The following is a 16925-nucleotide window of genomic DNA, read 5'->3' as shown; positions in this document are numbered from 1 at the left end:
TGTGTCTAGAAAAGCCGGCTGTGATTTCTCAGGTATTGGGCTCAGTGTCAGCTCCGAGCCGGGCTCTGTGTCCCAGGTGCCCAAGTGCCCGGGCCAGCTCTGAGCAGCCTCTCCCGGCTCTCCAGCCCGGCTTTGCCCCGGCTCTGCCCCGGGCAGGCACTCGGTGTTTCCGTGGTGCCCCTGCCCCGCTCAGCTCCCCGTGCCCTGCAAAGGCGCCGAGGCTGCGCTCGGTGCCCCTGGGTGTCACTGAGCGAGGCACTGACGAGCCCCGGTGCCCGGGCACAGCCCTGAGGGACACCCCTCGTCCCCGGCCTCCCGCGGGACACGGAGCCACTGCCCACAAGGCCCTGGCACGTCCGGCCCGGCCAATTCCTCCTGCCCCGGCCAGCCCGGGCTGCAGCCCCAGGGCTCTGCAGGCCGGGGCTGGGGCTGCCGGCTCCCACCGTGGCCAAAGCCTCCCAGGGCTCTGGCCACGCCAGGGGCTACAAGGCCACGAGGCCGGGGCTGCTCCGGGCCGCTTCCAGGCTGTCCCTCTGCTCTTGGGTGCCGGGGGTGGCCCTTTGTGACACGGGCGTGTGTCAGGGCCCTCGGTGATGCGGGACATTGTGGTCCAGGCAACCAAAACAGAAATTAACTGAGAACTCCCTAGGGGAGTGTGGGTGGGTGTGTGCTGTGTTTAGGTGCATGGGACAAAAGAGAGTGCGGGCAAGAATTAAAAGGAACATGGACTAAAAACTTAACAACTCTGAGCAGCACTTTAACTTCTACCTTAATTTGTAACTTTAACTTATACTTTAGGCCCAACAATTCAACGGAGGAACAACAGTGAACTTATACCTAACTTAACTTATAACTTAACTTTAGCAATCCAACAGAGCAATAACACACAGCATTTAACCTAACTTATAGCTATATCTTCCAAGTTGTACTTAGCAACTTAACACAAAGACAACACTTAGCTTATAACTTACATTCAACAACTTAGCAAAAGAACAACATCTAGCAGCATATAAATAAGTTCATAACTATAACTAAACCTTGCTTACAGGCCTAACTTAGATATCCAAGGTACTTCCACATCTAGGAAAGCTGTATTTCTCCCAGATTTGCTATAGCATATGTGCAGGGGCACACACACGGACAGGAACAGTCAGTGCAGGCAATTCCCCCGAGAGCTCAGTGAAATCCTCCCTTCAGATGTTTTTGCATCTCCCACTGGCCGAAGGATGGGGCCTTGAGCAGTGAGGGTATGGGCCCAGGACACGTCGTGTTTCAGCGATCCTCCAGGCACAGCAAAGCCGAGGGTTTGCTGGCTCTGAGAGGCCCCTCAGAGGGAGACTGCTGGTCACAGCCCACGGTGGCCCAGGAGAGCTCAAAGGTCTCCTTTTGGATTTCTGCTGACAGGGTCACAAGAGAGTGGGCTCCAGTCATAACCATGTTTCATCCTGGCCTCAGTTTGGGTCAGCACTTTCTCTAGGAGTGGGGGAATGCATCCCCACACTGGGATCTCAGGGGTGCCCATGGCCTGGGTGACACTGGCCCAATGCCAGGCACCCACCAAAGCCACTCTGACCCTGCCCCTCCACCTGCAACAGTGGGGAGAAAGTTTAACCCAGAGTTCCTGGGATGGTGTAAAAAGGGGAAACATCCCGTACCAAACAGCAAAATGTGCATCACAGACCCAGCCTGGGCATGGAGAGGAAATTTATTACCAACCAAATCACAGCAGGACAAGAAGAAGGGAAAGAAATCTCTCCAACCCCTTCCCCCTCACCCAATGGGGGTCACTGGGGATCATCCAACACCGTACCTCCCATGGGGGATGGAGCTGGAGCAGAGCATGAAGCTCTTCCCACACTTGGGGCATTCACAGGGATTCCCTTAGTGGTGGCTCCGTTGGTGTTTGGTCAAGTTAGAGCTCTGTGAGAAGCTCTTCCCACACTCAGGACACTCGTAGGGCCTCTCCCCAGTGTGGATGCGCCGGTGGGCAGTGAGGTGGGAGTTGTGCTTGAATGCCTTCCTGCAGTCGGGGCAGCGGAAGGGCCTCTCCTCTGTGTGAATCCGCTCATGTTTGAGGCAATCGGAGCTGGTGTGAAACCTCTTCCCACACTTGGGACACTGGTAGGGCCTTTCCCCAGTGTGGATACGTCGGTGTTTTCTCAGGTTGGAGCTCCACTGAAAGCTCTTTCCACATTCCAAGCAGGTGTAGGGCCGTTCCCCAGTGTGGATCACCTGGTGCTTCATCAGATAAGAAATAGTGCTGAAGTTTTTCCTGCATTTCCCACACTCGTAGGGCTTCTCCCCAGTATGGACCCTCTGGTGTCAGATCAGCTGGGAGCTGTAGTTGAAACCCTTCCCACATTCCAAGCACTTGTGGGGCTTCTCCCCTCCAGGAGGCTTCTCCACCAGCTCTGAGCTCCGCCTGGATCTCTGGCTGCCTTCCCGGCTCAGGGAGGGTCTTTCCTCCTCGCAGCTCCCTGGGCTGGGTTTGCAGCCCCTCCTCGTGAGAGATCTCCGGGGCTTTTCTGCCTCCTCCATCCCTGCACACCTGGGGAATGAAAATTCTCGGTTTAGGGGGAAATAACAAGAAAAGAGCTCCATAAACTGGGTGTTCCTCCTTGCCCAAGTTCATCTCTGGAAGTCATTGAGCATTTTGTGTCTGTAATAACCTCCCAAACAACAAGATTCCCACCCAAAATCCTCCAGACTTTAAGACACAGATCAAAAAGTCCCCAAATATCAAGATTCAGCCAAAATCCCCCCCAAAATTGTGCTGATTCGAAAGCAAAGCCAGTGAAAGACTCCAAGTCAGAAATACAATTTCATAGGAAAAGAGATAAATTCATGCAATAGTACAAAAGAAAACAACTGACATAATCAGAATACAACCTGAGACCCCGCTAGTTAGGGTGGTGGTAGCAGTCCCGATGAAGTGGTCTTGTTGTAGTAGTGATGCTGTAGAAAGGTCTGGTAGCTCTTGCCCTCTGGAAACCAGTGGGTAAGGGCTGCCTTGGTGCTCCAAAGCTCAGATTTTATCTAGGTAGGAAAGGCTTGGCTCGTCCCCCTGGCTGGAACATCTCCCAATGGGATGATGGAATTTTATCAGTCATGCAGTGGCACTCAATGGCCCATTAACAGAAGATATCTTCCTGGAGGAAGGATGGGTTGTGGAAAAGATAAAGAACACTGCCCCACCTGGTTTTACCAGATGGCCCATTAGCAGAGGATATCTCCCACAGAGATAAGGATCATTGCTCCACCTGTTTTTTTCCACTACTCTTTGTTCTTTTGTTTCTTCCCAGGACCTCTGACTGGTTACTTCATGTTTGCTGCTGATTTCTTCTCCCTTTTGAAGATGAAAATGGTAAAAGTGTCTTTGACCTGCCTTGCTGGATATTGTGAAGAGGAACAGTCATCTACTGCAAGTGGAAGTGTCACAGGTGGAGCAGAGTTCTGTGAGTGCTGTATCAAACCAGACCTCGTCAGACCTGACAGAACAACTGGTCCATGCTGCCCTTCACTGCTCTGCCTGTTCCCCACTGTTTCATGCCAGAGTAATTTACCTGCTGTTAATTGGGTGTGTATTTCACTCGAGCCAGTCCAGCAGAACCAGCAGAAAGCAGCCCCAGAATGAATGGGGCTCTGCAGAGGAACCCCAGACTATTCATCAGCCTGCCTGCAGAACTGGCTCCAACTCTGAACCCTTGTGACCACACTCTGAAGAAGACACACTTCTGATATTTCTGAGGCACTTATGACTGAGGCACTGCATGTGCTTGTGCAGGTAAGAATCCCAAAGTTCTTTCTGTCAGGAAAATTAATCGACAAACACCAGAGTTTTATGTCCAAAAAGGAGACAGAGGAGTCCTTATTGCTTTATTTGAATAAAGGGAGAGGCCATGGGACATTCCCCTGGCATCTCTCAAATTTTTGGAGGACGCAGCCTCCTTTTTATCCTATTTTCCCGGCCGCATTTCCCTCTCTCTTTCCCCATTGGCTGAGGTACTTGAGAGGCACAGACTTCCCGGAACGCCTGATACCTGAAATTCCCCTCTAATGTATAACCCTCCCTTTTCATTTTTATTTTTTATATCATTCGTAGTTTTCCCCCCCCGTTGCTTCTTTCATCTTTTGATATCCAATTTGATTTATCAGCAGCCCTACAGTTTGTTTGTAAAGGCAAATATCTTTTTCCATTCATCAATCAGTGGAATCCATCCCATTGTTTCTTTTATCTCTCAGTGCTAGCCTTATCTACAGGCTGATCCACAGCTCATTTGTAAAGACAAATTCAACATTCCTCTCAATCCCTCCTGTTTTATTTTTTAATAATTGTCTTTACAAACTTTAGCTATCATTGACTTAATTTCTTGTTCCTGAGTCCTTTTTGGTTTTGTAATTATTTGGAGTGACATCAGTTTCTGTCCTTTTGTAACCATCTCTGGATCAGTGGGCGTGGCTCTTACCTGCATCCCTTTGATCACATGTTGAATAAGTTGTACTAAGCAAGGGATCATGCATGGTAAAAATATTAGAGTTGCTACAGCACATAAGAGGAAAAAAAGCAGTTGTTTAACCCATAGTCCACCAGGTAGCCAAGAAAACATGTCCCATTCCCATCCTTTCCATGTTTGGACTGGCACATGAGCTAATTTTCTTATTCCTTTTTCTATTTGTTTCACCACCTTTCCATTGTCATCTATTTGCAAACAGCAGTTTGAGTCATTAAATTTGCCACACACTCCCCCTTCTTCTGCTAATAAATAGTCTAATACCATCCAGTGTTGAAATATTGCAGTTCTCATCTGAGTAGCCTGGTCAGCAAGAAGGTCAAGAGCTGTAGCTGTCTGGTTACTTACTATTTCAAAGACAGCTTGTAACCTAATTATCCGGTTTAGATTATAAATGGGTTCTCTGGCACCTGATATGAATTCATTAGGATTCCAAGTGGCTGGTCCGTAGTGTTGTATGATTCGTTCAGGTGGCCATTCATCTTCACCCCATCTTTGGGTGCTCCCTCCAGCCAGGGATACATCAATTGACCGCTTTTCTCTAATTAGATCATCATGTACCTTGATTCCTAAGTGATTTCCCTGAATATGTGGTAGCAGAAAGAGCAGTGTCTGATATACCCCACACAACATATTCCTGACCAGTTTGGGGGTAACCTGGGAAATGTATGTTGGCGACAAATCCAGTAATGCCCCTTTAAAGCCCAGGTCCCATTGGCAAAGGGACCTTCCCAATTTTCATGGTCAATTGAAGAGTCAAAATACAGCTTACTCCCTGGGCCCAGTGGTCCCGAACAATGGTCGCCCCACCATAAGAATCACAGTAGTTGCATTTCCAAGCTCCCACATGAGGTTTCCACCTGTAGTTTCATCCCAGATCTGTTTTGTTAGATTTGGACCAGAACCTATTAAAAAGGGTTCGAGTTCCATTTCGATGTTGCCATTTCCACTGGTAGTCACGGATAACATGTGTGCTACTTGTGGAATTATCTCGGGGGCAGCTTAAAAATAAGGGGTCAAAAAACTTATCCTTCCCCACTGCTTTACAGCCTTCTAAATCTTTCTGGTAATTATGGTAGGAGCACTTTACCCAGCTACCATTTGTGAACTTAACATGTGTTTGATTCCATGTGCCTTGATATCTGGAACAATCATAAGGAAGGCAGTTGGGGGTCCAACAGTCTAAACCCAAAGATAAAGTCCAGTCACAAACGCTTTTTCCCATATATATGCTTCCTGTCCTATTTAGACAGTAAGTGCCTCTTTCAGAAGAATGAAGCTGCCATGGACTTCCTTCTTCATCCCAAAATCCTGTTCCATTCTGGACTTTACTCAGGGTGCTAATCCACCATTTAGGTTCAACTGGGCTGGCCACCCATGGCCCGTTTTCAGATTCTCCTGGCCCTCCACAGACCCAACAATTGCTAAGGTTAAAGGTTTTTGCTACTTCTTCTCCTAAGGTCAAAAAATTATTTTCCCATTCTTGGCCCCAACCTAACTGATAATATAAAGGTAACATTATTAAGAGAAACATTCTGATTGTGTAATCTAATTTCCTAACTTAATTTTTACTTTCACGTTGTCTTTCACACCACCTGTGGCGAGTGAAGGCACAGAAACAGCTCAACATAAAGAAAACAATGACAGCAAGGGTTGGCCCCCAGTGCCTGGAGATCTGAGAGGAGGGATGCCCACACAGACTATTTCAGCAGGCACTCTGTGGGTGGGCACACGAGGCTTCCCCCGATGTCGACGCCCTGGCTGCTGCTCCAGTCCCCTCCTGCCGAGTGTCAGTCGCGGCTTCCCGTCCTTCTCCTCCAGCTGAGATGTCCAAATCTCTGGGGCTGCAGAGACCTTGGCCCGAGTGTGATGGGTCCAGCCGTGTTCAGCTGTCTTGACGGCTGTGTCTGTGCTCAGCAACACCTGGAAAGGTCCACGCCACTTGGCCACCAGTGGTGCTTCTTCCCACTCCTTAACCAGGACCCAGTGTCCCGGTTGGATGTTGTGAACAGCAAAGTCCAAAGGCAGGGTCTGTGCCAGCTGAGCTTCCTGTCGAAGAGATTTCACCAGAGACAGTATCCGAGCCACATATTGTTTCAAATACACATCACTTATCTCTATCCCCCCACTCGGCTGAGAATTACAAGGGGAAGGAATTCCAAACATCAATTCAAAGGGAGATAATTGAATATCTCCCCTGGGTCTGGCTCTTATCCTTGCTAAAGCCAGGGGCAGGAGCCGTACCCACGGCATTTTAGTTTCTATCACCAGCTTCAGGAGATGTTTCTTTATTTCTCCATTTGTCCTCTCAACCTGGCCCGAACTCTGTGGGTGCAAGGGGGTATGGAGGTTCCACTGTATCCCTAAAGCAGTCATAACTCCTTGAAGAATTTTTCCTGTAAAATGAGTTTCCCTATTTGAATCTATTGCTTCCACCATCCTATATCTTGGAATTATTTGTTCCAAAAATACTTTAACAACTGATCCTGTAGTTGCTGAAACAGTTGGAAATGCTTCTGGCCACCCGGTTAATTGACATACTATTACCAGAAGATATTTAAATCTTGCCACTCGAGGCATTTCAGTAAAATCCACCTGGCATCTCTGGAAGGGACGTACTGCCCAACGCCTCCCTCCCCTGGACAGTTTCTTTGTAACTTTGTTGTTGGTTTTAGCACAAGTCAAACAGCCTTCAGTGGCTCGCTTTGCCAGGCTAAAGAGACCAACAGCAGCGTTCATTTTGAGGAAGGCTTCTGCCAGTCCTCGGGAGCCCCAATGACTCCCTTCATGAAGTTGTTTTAACAATTGTAAGGCTAGAGCTTTTGGTATCCACTGCTTACCATCCCTTGTCAACCAATTATTTTCTCTTTCCTCTGCCCCACTCTTTTTAATTATCTCAAGTTCCTCTGGTGGAAAAGAGAGTTTCTCTGGCAGCGGTGCAGTTACTGGGAGCATAGGCAGGATCTTAGAGACTTCTGGCAACAATGCAGCTTTACGAGCTTCTTCATCAGCCAGTCGGTTTCCTATTGCCTCCTCCGACCATCCTGCCTGATGTCTCTTAATGTGGATTATTGCCACCTTTTTTTTGGTAAATTCACTGCCTCCAATAGGCAAGAGATTAAGTTCTCGTGAGCTAACGTCTTTCCTCTGCAGCTTAATAAACCTCTTTCTTCCCCCATAATTTTCCAAATGCATGTATTACCCCATATGCATATTTAGAATCAGTAAATATATTTACTGTCTTGTCCTGCTATAATTCACAGGCTCTCACAAGCGCGTACAGCTCTGCTGTCTGAGCTGACCAGGTGTGTGGTAACCTCCCCCCTTCCTTTAATTGCTTTCCATTCACGATAGAGTATCCTGTAAATCGTTTCCCTTCTACCACCTTGGAGGACCCATCAATGAACACATTCTCTCCCTCAGGCCAGGGAATATCCCGTAGATCTTCCCTAGCCCGTGTCTGGAGGTCTATAACCTGGATACAATCATGGATTTCTTCTGGCCCCCCTTTTCTCTAGGGCCATTTAAATAAGAGGCTGGATTAAAAATTTCCCCACCTTTAAATTCTAAATCCTCCTGTTCCATTAAACAAGATTCATACTGTAATAATCGAGCACTCGTCATCCACTTAGAGGCTCTCTCAGTTAACAAAGCTTTAATCTGATGTGGGACTTTAACAATGAGATCCCCTCCCCTTGTCAGCTTTCGGGCCTCAGCCACCATCAGAGCTGTGGCTGCACAGTTCTGCAGACAATGGGGCCGCCTCTGGCCACCAGGTCTAACAACTTAGAAAAACAGGCAACAGGCCTCCGTGTTCCCCCATGCTCTTGCACCAAAATTCCTTTAGCATGACCCTGTTTGACATCCACATATAGTTGAAATTTTTTTTTTCTGCATCTGGAAGAGCCAAGACTGGGGCATTAACCAATTTGTCCCTGGGGCTGCCCATACTTCCTAATTTATTTCAGCATAAGCCTTCTCAGACATTTTACACAAAGATATCGGACTCCGTGTCACTTTTTTACAATGCTAATTTGCATTCCCATTCTAGCCATCAAATCTCTTCCCAGTAAATTACAATCACAATTAGGAACAAACAAGAATTCATGCAGTTCAAATCTGTCCCCCACATTTATTAACAGCGGTTGAATAAAATGCACTCGCTCATCCTTCCCGCTTACTCCTTGAATAACCAAGGATCTCTTGACAATTTCCCCCCATTAGGTATAAAATTTAAGGTGGAAGGAGAGGCCCCCTGTGTCTACCAGAAAACACACCTCCTCTCGATCTGGACCCATCTTAAAAGTTATCAAGGGCTCCTGAGTGGTGGGTCCTTGGTATAATAGGAGCCCCTGACACCCCTAACAATCCATTTCCATTATCCTCTGGACTTCCTCCTCCTCAGCGTCCAGCTGTTTCTGCGGACACTCGTTTTTCCAATGCCCTTCTGCCCTGCAGACAGCACACTGGTTCTTCCCCAGCCGCTGTTTGGGTCGGCTGTCCCCTGCCGAGGAGGGAATCCCTCTGCCCCTTCCTTGTGGCCGACCCCGTCCCCTCTGTCCCTGGGGACCCCTTGGACCCTGCGGTTTATTCCTCCGGGGCTGCACAAACTCTGCCATCATCCTTGCTTTAGCTTCTGCCTTTTCCTCATCCCTTCTTACATATATCTGCTGTGTTTTTCTAACCAATTCCTCTAGAGGCTTATTTTGCCACTTTTCTTCTTTCTGTACTCCTTTCCTTATATCAGGCCAGGCTTTAGTAACAAATTGTACCTTAAGCAATGTGTTGAAGGCTGGCCCTTCAGGATCCATCCCCCCGTGCTTCCTCAAGGCATCCCTAATCCTCTCCAACCAATGAGGGCTTTCCTGTTTCTCCTGTTCTAACGACAGAGCCTTAGCTATGTTGTTAGTTCTGGGAGCCGCTGACTTGATTGCCCTGATCAAATAAGCACGGCAATCACGGTGAGCCAGACTGGCCTGGTTATTTGGGTCCCACTGGGGGTCTGCCTGGGGGATGGCATCACCCACCGTAGGTGCATTGGGTCCAGCCCCCCCTGCTGCTTGTGGATGTTCATCCTCCCACAGCTGCTGAGCTTTCTGCAAAATCATTCGTTTCTCTGATGACCCAAACAAAATTCCCAAAAGAAAATCCCAATCCTTCCATGTATAATCCGCATTTCCCAAATATTTCTCTATCTTTTCCCCCACCCCTATGGCAACATATAAATATTTTTTTTTTAACCCTCTTATATCCTGGGTAGTGTGTGGTACAATTACAAACCCAAATCCTCCCCCTTGACCCCCCAAAGGAACTTGACAGAGTGGCATCTGGTGTACCCCTGTCTCTTGGGGGGCTTCTGATGCCCTAAACTGAGTTCAAATTCTAGTTCTGGGGGGTGATACAACATGCTGCTCCCCTTCCCCTACACCATTATCCTTCTCAGGTGAGGCTGTAGGAATAACATTTCCCTGATCCCCTTGCTCTGGAAGTTGAGGATACAGACGACCTGCAGCTGGCCCTGGGTCAGCCAGCAACACTGGAGGACAAGACGGGGGAAGGTGCTGAAAAACATCCCAATCCTCACCACTTTCGTCTTCCTCCTTTTTTTTCTTAACATATAAATTTCTCTCAATACCTCCACAAAATTCGACACAAATGAATTTTATCTGTTCCATAAGTGGCCATATAAGTCTCCTTGCCAACTTATACTCTGGCCACACAAAATAACAATATTTTACCATCATTTCCATAGTTACTTCTGGTGAATATACAATCTTTCCCAAGACCTCAGCATTCACCCCAAGGGACTCTCCAGGGGTATTATGGGATCATCATCCCTTTTGCCGGGGGCCCTTCCTGGCTTCACCTTTCCAACCCTCTCTGGGTGCCCCGTTTTACCTGTGCTACCCTCCATGGGTGCCCTCTCAGGTTCACCTGTGCTACCCTCCATGGGTGCCCTCCCAGGGTTGCTCCCCGAAGATCCCATTTTACTCACCGGTGAGATTTTCAGTGGTCCTTCCCTGCGGACTCTTCACGGACCCCCCTGGTCCGCCACTCGTCTGTCTCCTGGACAGTCTCGGGAACCCAATGGATCGCCCGGTACCGGCCGGCACCAAGGGGAGCTGATCACCCAAACTGGGTGAGGCGCCTTCAGCTCCACTCGCTGCCCCAGACGGTGGAAAGATCCCGGAAGAGCCCCCAAATTGTCAGGAAAATTAATCCACAAACACCAGAGGTTTATGTCCAAAAAGGAGACAGAGGAGTCCTTTTTGCTTTATTCGAATAAAGGGAGAGGCCATGGGACATTCCCCTGGCATCTCTCAAATTTTTGGAGGACGCAGCCTCCTTTTTATCCTATTTTCCCGGCCGCATTTCCCTCTCTCTTTCCCCATTGGCTGAGGTACTTGAGAGGCACAGACTTCTCGGAACGCCTGATACCTGAAATTCCCCTCTAATGTATAACCCTCCCTTTTCCTTTTTATTTTTTATATAATTCATAGTTTCCCCTCCCCCCTTGCTTCTTTCATCTTTTGATATCCAATTTGATTTATCAGCAGCCCTACAGTTTGTTTGTAAAGGCAAACATCTTTTTCCATTCATCAATCAGTGGAATCCATCCCATTGTTACTTTTATCTCTCAGTGCTTAACCTTATCTACAGGCAGATCCAGAGCTCATTTGTAAAGACAAATTCAACATTCCTCTCAGCCCTGAGGAGAATCTAGCACAAAATATTCTCCCTGTGTACTGCACGACAAGAAATATTCAGGGGAAAATACAGTGGCAGCTGAGCCTTGTGGAACTCCCAGAATACTGAGCCTGCAGAGGAGGCAAACAGCCCTGGCAGTGCCTGAGGGGACTTCTCCTCACAGACTCCTCTCAAAGTGTGTCACTGCAGCAGGGGAAGGCTTTCAAACCTTTGCCTGTCCTTCCTCCTGTGCTAAAATTTAAGGCTCCTCCTGAGAAAATACTGACCTACAAATAGTTCTCCATTCCTCAACAAAGCTACTCAGGTGCTCAACTTAAGAAAGAGCAAAACAAAAGGTATTCAGTAATTTCCCATCAAGGCCTATTTGCAGAGAAACCCCATCATATGGGACCGAATATTTATTAACACCAGTTCACTCAAAAGAAACCCAACCCTGTATTAAGCAGCGTTTTAAACGAACTTGAATTCTTTTTCCTCACATATAAACTGGACTGGTTTGTTCCTTTTTTGTCCTAGAGAGAATATTAGAACGATTTGATCTTGACAGGACCCCTTGGGCGGTCCCCAGCCCTGGCTCCTCACCACGCCTTGCCTGGGCTGTTAACGCAGCCTGTCAGCACCACCTGACTTTGGCAGCCTGTTCAGGCCTCGGGCACGGCTGGTGCCACGGTCCCCTCTGGTGCCACGGTCCCCTCTGGTGCCACGGTCCCCTCTGGCTCCTGGCGTGTCCCTGCTGCTGGAGGAGCCCTGCTCGTGCTGCTGCCTGCGTTCAACAACGCCGGTCCTGCTCCCCAGGCAAAGAGAGACCAAAATCACTGCTTTGGGCAGCTCGTTTGAACGAGTTGAACACTTACTCATCTCTAACACAGACCTCTTAACACCCACACACCAACACCTGGAAGTCACCTCATCTACAGAGGTGAGGAAGCCTGAGAGAACAGAAGGTCGACGTTCAAGCACATTTGTGGGGCACATATTGAGAAAGTAAGAAAATTACAGCCTGAATAATATTCCAGGCTGGAGCTTTTCAGCTCTGTTCCCAGCTGATAAGCTGGTCCAGCTCAAGGCTAGGGAGAATTTCTCCCAGGCTGAAAATTTGGTCAAAATAAAAAGGAATTAGTAACAAAGATAGAACAGCTGTTGTGATGTGTGACCAGGCCCTGGGAATGGGGTGTCTTCTCTCTGAACCAATCACCTTTTCTCTACTCTGGGAATTACGAGTCATGCTATAAACCGAGTGTATTTCTGAATAAACTTGTCTCTTTTTTCCTGTCATGAAAGATGACCATGTAGCTGTGCATCTTATTTCCGCCGCACTTAAAGGGTTAAAACCCGATTCCACGGCTACACACATTGGGTTTTTAATTTAGTGGAAGCGCTCACTCGTTCACAAGCCTTACTTGTCAAACTGGATTGTGCGATGCTATTGTCTTGCTTGTGTCAGAGAGAAAGCAGGGAGAAATTAGCTAAGAAATAAGAACCACACTTGGGGCTCGGGCTTGGCAGACAAAGGGAGCAGGGCGGCACCTGCCCGCTTTGCCCGAGTCCCTGCTCCTGCCGGACAAAGGCGGACGCGGCTCCGTGCGGGGCGAGCCGGGCGCTCCGTGCCGGGGCCGGGGCCGAGCGCTCGGGCGGGCGGCGCTCAGGTTGCTCGGGCAGCGCCGCGGGCCGGGCGGGCGCGATGGAGCCGCCTGAGGGCTGGGACCCCTCCGGGCGGCCGGCCCGGCGCACGCAGTGGCTGCTCAGCGCCCTCGCCCACCGCTACGGGCTGGAGCGCGGCGTGGAGAACGAGATGGTCGTGCTGGCCAGCGGCCCGGAGCAGTCCCTGCAGGAGATCTTCCAGCAGCGGGACTGCGCCGGGCCGAGCCGCATCCCCGGCGAGGAGTCCCGCACGCTGTGCCGGGCGCTGGCGCCGGAGGAGGCGGCGGAGCCCGAGGAGTGCGCGGGGCTGTGGGACGGGCTCTGGGCCGAGCTCACCTTCCGCCAGCTCCACGCGCGGCTCTGCGGCCACTTCAGCACCGCGGCTGCCGCTGGGCCGGGAGGGCGAGCACATCGAGATCCACATCCGCCCGCGCAGCCCCCGCCGAGCCCGAGCGGCGGCCGCCGGGGCCCTGCTCCCGAGAGCGCTGCGAGGAGATGGTGGCGCTGGAGCGGGCCGAGGAGCGCATGGCCGAGCTGCAGCAGGAGAAGGGCAGCCTGCGGCAGCTGCTGGAGGACGTGCGGGCCGCCCTGCAGAGCAGCGATGCGCGGTGCCCGGCGCTGCGGCTGAGTCCGGGCCGGCTTCTGCACCGCGATCCCGGCGGCGGCTCGGGTGGCCCCGAGCGCTTCAGGAGAGATGCTGCTCTCGGAAAGTCAGTGTTTAGAACCCCTCCACCTCCGGAATGAGACCGAAGTTGCTCGTTCATCCTCGGTATTAATTTCTAGCAAAGTTTAGTTACAAGGGAGGCTTTTAGGAGAAATGTATGGCACCGGTGTGCCATTAAATATGTTTGTGATGAGCACTGTTCAAAGTGTAGGGGAGTTCAGCTTAACAAACCCACGTGTCCCATGCTGCTGCTGCTTCTCCTGCACGTGTAGCCAGGATGTGCTGATAGCAGATGCTGGGTATGCACTGCTGCAGGATTTTTCCTGAAGTAAGAAAGAACTTTGGGATTCTTCCCTGCACAAGCACGTGCAGTGCCTCAGTCATAAGTGCCTCATAAATATCAGAAGTGTGTCTTCTTCAGAGTGTGGTCATAAGGGTTCAGAGTTGGAGCCAGTTCTGCGGGCAGGCTGATGAATAGTCTGGGGCTCCTCTGCAGAGCCCCATTCATTCTGGGGCTGCTTTCTGCTGGTCCTGCTGGACTGGCTCGACTGAAACACACACCCAATTAACAGCAGTTAAATTACTCTGGCATGAAACAGTGGGGAACAGGCAGAGCAGTGAAGGGCAGCATGGACCAGTTGTTCTGTCAGGTCTGATGAGGTCTGGTTTGATACAGCACTCACAGAACTCTGCTCCACTTGCAGTAGATGACTGCTCCTCTTCACAATATCCAGCAAGGCAGGTCAAAGACACTTTTACCATTTTCATCTTCAAAAGGGAGAGGAAATCAGCAGCAAACATGAAGTAACCAGTCAGAGCTCCTGGGCAGAAACAAAAGAACAAAGAGTGATGGAAAAAAACAGGTGGAGCAGGGATCCTTATCTCTGTGAGAGATAACCTCTGCTAATGGGCCATCTGTTAAAACCAGGTGGGGCAGTGTTCTTTATCTTTCCCACAACCCATCCTTCCTGCAGGAAGATATCTTCTGTTAATGGGCCATTGAGTGCCACTGCATGACTGATAAAATTCCATCATCCCATTGGGAGATGCTGCAGCCAGGGGGAGGAGCCAAGCCTTTCCTACCTAGATAAAATCTGAGATTGGGAACACCAAGGCAGCCCTTACCCACTGGATTCCAGAGGACAAGAGCTACCAGACCTTTCTACAGCATCACTACTACAACAAGACCACTTCATCGGGACTGCTACCACCACCCTAACTAGCGGGGTCTCAGGTTGTATTCTGATCATGTCAGTTGTTTTCTTTTGTACTATTGCATGAATTTATCTCTTTTCCTATGAAATTGTATTTCTGACTTGGAGTCTTTCACTGGCTTTGCTTTCGAATCAGCACAATTTTGGGGGGGATTTTGGCTGAATCTTGATATTTGGGGACTTTTTGATCTGTGTCTTAAAGTCTGGAGGATTTTGGGTGGGAATCTTGGTGTTTGGGAGGTTATTACAGACACAAGATGCTCAATGACTTCCAGAGATGAACTTGGGCAAGGAGGAACACCCAGTTTATGGAGCTCTTTTCTTGTTATTTCCCCCTAAACCAGGAATTTTCATTCCCCAGGTGTGCAGGGATGGAGGAGGCAGAAAAGACCCGGAGATCCCTCACGAGGAGGGGCTGCAAACCCAGCCCAGGGAGCTGCGAGGAGGAAAGACCCTCCCTGAGCCGGGAAGGCGGCCAGAGATCCAGGCAGAGCTCAGAGCTGGTGGAGAAGCCTCCTGGAGGGGAGAAGCCCCACAAGTGCTTGGAATGTGGGAAGGGTTTCAACTACAGCTCCCAGCTGATCCGACACCAGAGGGTCCATACTGGGGAGAAGCCCTACGAGTGTGGGAAATGCAGGAAAAACTTCAGCACTATTTCTTATCTGATGAAGCACCAGGTGATCCACACTGGGGAACGGCCCTACACCTGCTTGGAATGTGGAAAGAACTTTCAGTGGAGCACCAACCTGAGAAAACACCGACGTATCCACACTGGGGAAAGGCCCTACCAGTGTCCCAAGTGTGGGAAGAGGTTTCACACCAGCTCCGATTGCCTCCGACATGAGCGGATTCACACAGAGGAGAGGCCCTTCCGCTGCCTCGACTGCGGGAAGGGATTCAAGCACAACTCCCACCTCACTGCCCACCGGCGCATCCACACTGGGGAGAGGCCCTACGAGTGTCCTGAGTGTGGGAAGAGCTTCTCACAGAGCTCTAACTTGACCAAACACCAACGGAGCCACCACTAAGGGAATCCCTGTGAATGCCCCAAGTGTGGGAAGAGCTTCATGCTCTGCTCCAGCTCCATCCCCCATGGGAGGTACGGTGTTGGATGATCCCCAGTGACCCCCATTGGGTGAGGGGGAAGGGGTTGGAGAGATTTCTTTCCCTTCTTCTTGTCCTGCTGTGATTTGGTTGGTAATAAATTTCCTCTCCATGCCCAGGCTGGGTCTGTGATGCACATTTTGCTGTTTGGTATGGGATGTTTCCCCTTTTTACACCATCCCAGGAACTCTGGGTTAAACTTTCTCCCCACTGTTGCAGGTGGAGGGGCAGGGTCAGAGTGGCTTTGGTGGGTGCCTGGCATCGGGCCAGCGTCACCCAGGCCATGGGCACCCCTGAGACCCCAGTGTGGTGATGCATTCCCCCACTCCTAGAGAAAGTGCTGACCCAAACTGAGGCCAGGATGAAACATGGTTATGACTGGAGCCCACTCTCTTGTGACCCTGTCAGCAGAAATCCAAAAGGAGACCTTTGAGCTCTCCTGGGCCACCGTGGGCTGTGACCAGCAGTCTCCCTCTGAGGGGCCTCTCAGAGCCAGCAAACCCTCGGCTTTGCTGTGCCTGGAGGATCGCTGAAACACGACGTGTCCTGGGCCCATACCCTCACTGCTCAAGGCCCCATCCTTCGGCCAGTGGGAGATGCAAAAACATCTGAAGGGAGGATTTCACTGAGCTCTCGGGGGAATTGCCTGCACTGACTGTTCCTGTCTGTGTGTGTGCCCCTGCACATATGCTATAGCAAATCTGGGAGAAATACAGCTTTCCTAGATGTGGAAGTACCTTGGATATCTAAGTTAGGCCTGTAAGCAAGGTTTAGTTATAGTTATGAACTTATTTATATGCTGCTAGATGTTGTTCTTTTGCTAAGTTGTTGAATGTAAGTTATAAGCTAAGTGTTGTCTTTGTGTTAAGTTGCTAAGTACAACTTGGAAGATATAGCTATAAGTTAGGTTAAATGCTGTGTGTTATTGCTCTGTTGGATTGCTAAAGTTAAGTTATAAGTTAAGTTAGGTATAAGTTCACTGTTGTTCCTCCGTTGAATTGTTGGGCCTAAAGTATAAGTTAAAGTTACAAATTAAGGTAGAAGTTAAAGTGCTGCTCAGAGTTGTTAAGTTTTTAGTCCATG

The 16925-nt window shown here is 49.8% G+C and overlaps 1 protein-coding gene across 1 annotated transcript in view; it reads left to right on the top strand.

The window, feature by feature from the left end:
* LOC148218210 (uncharacterized) overlaps positions 1-16925 on the top strand; it is a 224844-nt gene that overhangs the window by 170405 nt on the left and 37514 nt on the right. Inside the window, exon 8 of the mRNA XM_088157923.1 lies at positions 15478-15755. Coding sequence (XP_088014049.1) covers positions 15478-15755 — 278 coding nt within the window. The remainder of the gene's footprint in view (positions 1-15477; positions 15756-16925) is intronic.

Source organism: Sturnus vulgaris, unplaced genomic scaffold (assembly GCF_052056855.1).
Source record: "Sturnus vulgaris isolate bStuVul1 unplaced genomic scaffold, bStuVul1.hap1 Scaffold_194, whole genome shotgun sequence".
NCBI lineage: Eukaryota > Metazoa > Chordata > Aves > Passeriformes > Sturnidae > Sturnus > Sturnus vulgaris.
The sequence above is the reverse complement of the archived record's forward strand: the minus strand, read 5'-3'. Positions and strand labels throughout refer to the sequence as shown.